Raw genomic sequence first — 6,723 nt, 5'->3', positions numbered from 1 at the left:
AACGAAGGCAAAAAATTCCTTTGACCTTGAATTAAAAAGGAGTTCTACCTGAAGAACAGACAAAATCCAAAAGCAAGTCAATAAAAATTCTTCAACAACTGTCGTTTAATTTTGCGTTGCAAGCATGTTTTTTACTGTTGAGTTTTCTTCTTTTGTCCTATTCTTTGCAAGTCATTTCGTTAAAGAAATATAACCGCTTTAAAATAATCGCGCAAGTCAAGTGTGAAAGATAAGTGTAAGATGGAAAATAATAATAGCAGTGGTGTTGGGAGCAATATGCATCTTAAGGCTAATAATAACATGATGGCATTTTTACTCGCATGCAAGCACATATACATTCACATGTATGTGAAAATGAACACTAAGAAATATCTTGACGTTGAAATCAGAACTATATTCCTGTGCAATACTTTGGTATGGACGCCAAAAACCGAAGGCATGCCAATGGCAATGATGACGACTTTACTTGTACGTCTTACTACATACAATACTATAATGGATGTCTGCGATGACGATAAAAGAAAAGCAAAACAAAAAAAATAAATATTGAAGCGAAAACAAAAACTTGATAGGAGCCAATTAAAAATTTATAGAACTTTTTGTTTGTGCGTTTCTAGACCTGTTAATAATATTAATTATTTATGGTTTTGGACATGGATAATATTTTGTACGCTTGTACAAAAACAACAACGCACTCACGGCTGACGTCTGGCAATGTTGTCTCCGCAGTTGGCGCTGTCGTTGTCGTCAACACGGTGCTGGACGATCAGCAGAACAGGCAAACAGTCAATTTAGTCAATTGGACGAACAGTTTATCGCAAAACGTATGTATGATATAAATGTGTGTGCATACATATGCAGGTATGCATGTACATACATATTTAAGTGCGAACTTATGTGTGCTTGCTTGTATTATTATTGGCTTGCGAACGCGATTCGTGTTGTTGGCGGGGTAGAATCGTTGAATAGGTGACTTAAAAAAACACACACACCTAAAATACAACAAATGCATGTTAAAAACTACAACAGCAAAAAGAGTCAGTCTACACACAAACACTCAGAAGAACATATCCAACATAGCAATAATAATAATAAAAAAGCATAGAAATCGAAAAACTCTGTAGCCGCGCGAAGCCATCGAAAAAAGATTATAAATGCCTGTGTTTGTCCAGAACTGTTTTACAGTTTAACATTGAACTCGGACAAGAGTCCGCAAAAAAGTCAACCAGTATTTTAAATTTGCTGCGCACAACGCGAGTGCGCAAGAATATAACATAATAAATTTGAAGAGTCAAGCAAAGGAAAAATTCAGAAGCAGTTTGACGGTGCAATATTTCGGTTATTGAAAAATCAGACCAACAGCGTAATTTCGGGTAGAATTTTGTAGTGTTTTTTGGCACACACAATAGTTGAACGTGTATGGTCGCGTAGCGTGCAGTGTTCAGCAATAAATTTATACAACATTAATTCGGGTTCGTCGCTTAAGTTTTTTGTTTTGTGCCGCTTACATCTTTTCGTCGGGTGCTCGGCATTTAAGCGCAATTCTTGAGTGCTAGTAAAATAACAAGAAGAAACCAAAAATTTAAACTGCTTGTTTTTAGGCCAAGAGAAAAATCAATCGCATAGCAACACAATTCAACAAAAATGTTCACAGTGCAACAAAGGTTGGCCCTTTTGGCATTCCTCAGCAGCAGCTGCTGCTTGCTGCTCACTTCGGCGGCAAACTCAAATTTTCGTACGTTTCCTTTTTTTTAAATCTCTTTTTATTTTTTTTCTTGTATACTCTTCATTTTGGCAACTTTATTCTTTCGGCTCATGCCGATTCACACTGATTAAATGCCAATTGATTAGTATACGTAGTTATGATTTATTTTTATTATAATTTTTTGTTTCTTTGTTTTTTTTTTCTTTTTTTATTATTTTCACTTTTAGCCGCCGACATACCGCGTTGTCGTGTTGCTGACACAGACTGCATAACGCGCACAACAATAAATCTGGTGCGTCAGTTCGCGCGCACCGGTTACCCGGCTGCGGGATTTCCAATCGTTGAACCCTTCCTTATAAAACGCTTCGATATTTCGGATGGCCGCACTGGTTCGTTGAATTTGAAATTAAATTTCCGTGATGTGAATGTTGAAGGATTGTCCGGCGCACAGGTTGATCGTACTGTGTGAGTTGATTTTTAATTTTTATTTTATTTTGTTTATTTTTTGGAATAACATGAGCTTACGGGGTCTCTTCCAAATGTACATAAGTGGCTTTAAATTGTAAAGAGGTTACCTTTAAAGTCTATGCCAAAAATTAGCTTCCGCCTTAGATTTTCTGTACCAAAAATACTGTTCAATCTCATAAATAATTAACAAATATTTATTGTAGTTTCCAAAGAAGTTTCACACCACGATAGATTTGAGGGTTATTTTACCAAATAAGTTATTAGTTTTCAAAAAACTGCTGCCTAGAACAACATTAGTATGCCAGTATCACATCACTGAACGCCAATACCTGAAACAACTGTACATTTCCTAAAGAAGACTAATTCAAAACTAGCGCAAGAAATTTTTTTTTAAAAGACCATATTTATAGCCTGAAACGTTGAACCCCAAGTAATAATGTTTTGCTCATATGATTACTGGATATTAGCAAAATTGTGTGCTTGAGACCTTTAACAAAATCTGATCATCAGTATATATGGACAGCGTCCGATTGTTTTTACGTGGGTACCCACCGGCGACGGCCCGACACCACGGTGCTCAAAAGCACAACGGATCAAAACAATGCGTTGATCAGCGCCCCAAAAATGCTAAAGCATGTGGAATGGACACACTAACCACCTTGGTAGGGTAGTATATATGTACAGTATATAAATAGACAAAATAATATGAAACACAATAGGGCACTGGCTACCACAGGAGCTCGAAGTTTGTTTTATCGTGATATCATGCCATCACCATCTACCTCCCTAATGAAGATTAAGAGGCATATTTCAGCCGCATTCCGAAAACCCAGGGGAGCAGATATTCCTTAAGAAAAAAATATTAATCACATCATTCAAGACAAAATGTGTTGAAACATTTAACGACCTCTAGTCATAGTCGTATTAATATGCAGATCAATCTATGGCAAATGATGACCACAGCAGCTACAGGTTACTTACTTGTTAGACAGACTATTTTCCGGCAAGTCAAAGCCCCTCAGTATCCAGAAATATCCAATATTCAACTAACTTAAACATCAAATTATAGGAAAGGTTTTTCCTAACAGCTATGGCAGACTTCTGAGCTCCCCATAAAACTCATCTACACTCAAAAAATTGAAAGTGGAACTCGCGAAAATACTAAAAAAAATTAAAATCTGACTTGGTGTGTGCTTATAAACTCTGAGCTCAATAAATAAACACAAGTATATATACAAATGCAACCAATAGCAACTACTCCCTGCAGTACACGTTATATCTACACATCATATCTCCTTTCTATAGCGATTCCCGTTCTTCTGAGCAAAACAATGTTTGACTTTAACAAAAAAATAAATTAATATAATTTGTGCATTTTGTCGAGTTATTTTAAAATTAAAACACATTTAAAATTTTTCACTTTTTATGTAGTTTGAATTCCCCAAAATTTACAATCTATTTAATTTCCAAATGTTTCATATTACTTTTTGGGCATCTAGGTGAATTATATCAACTTGCTTGAACTATTTTGCAATTGGGCCATTCTTGCATAATAAATACAAACCATTGAGATCTAATTCCTGGAAGCATATTTAAGTAGAGGGTAAATTACCACACTTCACCGTGCTTCATAACATGAAATATGCATTATTCCTCCAAAACCATTCAAAATGCATACTGTAACATTTTTATCGAATGGACAATTTAAGGGAAACAATATTTATATGTAACCAAATATTTCTGATTTTCTACCAAAATCATATACTCAAAAAATTGTGTAAACTAACGCCACTACTCGTGAAATATATGCGTTAAAATAATTAGTAATTCAACTCCCGCTTTTCGCAGTCTTATGCTGACTTTTCAATAAAGGTGAATATCAGGCATACAAATATATAGTAATGCCTATCAAAAATGTTAGTAGTTGAATTCTCTTCGACTAGGAAATGTTAACTATGCACAGTTCGTTAACCTCATCATGTCTTATTTAACAGCTGATAGTATCGAATGTAGGTTCGCAGCACTTGTAGCTGTTAGTTTAATAGTTTAAATACATACATATATTCATACAACATATTTCATTGCCCCTTCAAGAAAAAATATGTATTGTAGTTTGTAAGTATTTCAATTATCGTTTGAAATTGCTTTGTATAATAAAAGATTTTATTTTCTTCCTTTTATCAGTTCCTTGCAAGGCTATTATTCTTAATGAAAATAGTGTCTCATATTTGAATCAATACTTGATAATCGAAATTGATGAAATAACACGTACAGTTGTTAGCAGTGAGAGTGAACGATGTGCATTCGGTTAGGTAAACTCATTACCATTTATGTAAATAAAAGTCGTTTTTATGGTCTGGAGAGATTCCGAATGATACTCGTATTAAGAGCATGTTATATACATATATATTTTTTCTCTCGGATATAATGAGTAAACGTGACTTTTAAGTGTCGCCTGGTTTATCTATTGGTTAAAATTCGTGTGGGTAAATACAAACGGGTTAAATAAATGCTGGTTTTATTAACAGTCCCGATGTTTGCGTCGTTTTGTAACAGCTGTGCTCTCTTCCGTATTTCAATTAACGAGTTATTTGTCAGTTTGCACCGACATCAAAAAGCTTTGCCTGGCGGATAAACGCGCCTCTACGAAGTTGCGCCAGTTATTCACAATAATATAAACATATCCTATTGAGCTTAGTTATGTTATGGCATTCGTTGGCACCACCATTGTTTTCGTTATCCATCCGTTGATGCTAAGTCCAAGGGTCTTCTCACTGAAGCATCATCTTTCAGAGTGGACCAAACCAACGTAGTTGTTGTGTTTTTATACGTTTTATGCTTAATACAATAAAGTTCTTACTGTCCTACATTCCATACCTATTTGGTACTTGACATTGACGTTACAACCACATTTAAGCCTGAAAAACAACAATAAGCCTTGAGCTTGAACTCTTCGAACTTGAATTCATTTCGAAATGGTCATCCTAACATTCTACATACAAAACTAAGCCGAAATGTAGCTCCAAAACTAAAGTTTAGCTTTCTTGCTTCAACTCGGAACTTTTTTTTTTGTATGACGCACTTTTATGAGCATAGGTAGTAATATTTTTAGCGATTTCAATGATTTTCTAACTATTTGTTTATTCATATTTACCACATTTTATTTATAGCGGCTTTGAACGTGATCCAGCCACAAGTAAATTTGAATTTTACGGCTTATTACCAAAAATTGTTCTACGCGGCAAATATGTGGCCGATGGTCGTATACTTATTCTGCCCATCAGAGGCGATGGTGACGCTGATATTTTGCTGCAAAATTCTAAATTCTCAATCAAATTTAAACCCGCCCTTCATCCTAAAGATGGCAAAACATACTTGAGCGTGGATAAGCTGAAAGTCTTAGTAGAACCCGAAAAGTAAGCCAATGAACTTTTTAAAAATTATGAAAAAAAATATTTCAAATAGAATTAATTGAGTTCAACTATCTACTGACAACTGCATTTTTTAACAATAATTATTTATTTAAATAATACTAATTTTGAAAATATATATTTACATTCGCGCAGAATGAGCATCAAAATGACCAACCTCTTCAATGGTGACCCAGCACTCGGCGGTAATTTGAATGAGTTCTTAAACCAAAATTGGCGGGATGTTTGGAATGAACTTCAACCCTCCATTCATGTGGCCATTGCTGAAGTAATCAAGAGTGTTCTGCAAACACTCTTCAAGCGTTTCGCATATGAGGATTTGTATGCGGACGATTGATTGGATGAATTAATGGTTAGAAATCGACACTTATGTTGGTCAATGAATAACACACTGTCTGAATAAATTCTCATGCTGTATTTTAAATTCAGTTTTACTATTAATTATGTAGGTTTATTTATTTACATTATAAATGGTATTCGCTTTTAGCATTTTTATACATACATATGTTTGTGATGTTACAGCAAAAGTAAAATTTTTTCTGTCGAATTTTGTGTGGTCGAACTCGCTGTTAACATTGTCTGGTTTTTGGACAAATTGTTTGTATATTGTTTTATTTGATAAATTTTATAAAAAACTATATTGTGTGATTTTGTTCCAGTGTTGCTGAGATACTCGTATGTGTATATATATATATATATATATATGTATATGTAATAAATAGGTATTTTCTACAATTACAAGAATTCTTAAGTAATATTTTATTATGAAAATTCCAGATTTTACGAGTATGTGAGTTTCGATTTTTGTATAATCCACAAATAATTCGTGTAAGCTATTGGAATCGCAATAAAATTAATATAAGTAATTATAAAAATTGTTTAAATGATTTATTAATACTAATCCATTTTATAGCCTGTTTATAATTCAAATCCAGTTGCTGGGGCAAATTGTTTTGGACGTGACTTCTAAATTGACTAATACCGAGCGATAGTATATCGAACCACTGAATTTTCGTAATTTTTTCCTCCACCGAAACTACCGGGATTAAGATTCGCAGACATTGGGAACTTTATATAATGTTTTTTTAAGTAATTTTTTTTTAGTAATTTTTTTTTAAT

General features: G+C 33.9%; 1 protein-coding gene across 1 annotated transcript; it reads left to right on the top strand.

Moving 5' to 3' along the window:
- The first annotated feature begins 1,196 nt into the window (after positions 1-1,196).
- LOC128871772 (protein takeout) lies at positions 1,197-6,439 on the top strand. The gene is made up of 4 exons (XM_054113825.1): positions 1,197-1,735; positions 1,933-2,170; positions 5,344-5,589; positions 5,740-6,439. The coding sequence occupies exons 1-4, from the start codon at positions 1,645-1,647 to the stop codon at positions 5,939-5,941; spliced, it is 777 nt and encodes a 258-aa protein (XP_053969800.1). The 5' UTR covers positions 1,197-1,644; the 3' UTR covers positions 5,942-6,439.
- The last annotated feature ends 284 nt before the right edge of the window (positions 6,440-6,723 follow it).

Source organism: Anastrepha ludens, chromosome 2 (assembly GCF_028408465.1).
Source record: "Anastrepha ludens isolate Willacy chromosome 2, idAnaLude1.1, whole genome shotgun sequence".
NCBI lineage: Eukaryota > Metazoa > Arthropoda > Insecta > Diptera > Tephritidae > Anastrepha > Anastrepha ludens.
This window is presented reverse-complemented; position numbering and strand designations above follow the sequence as displayed.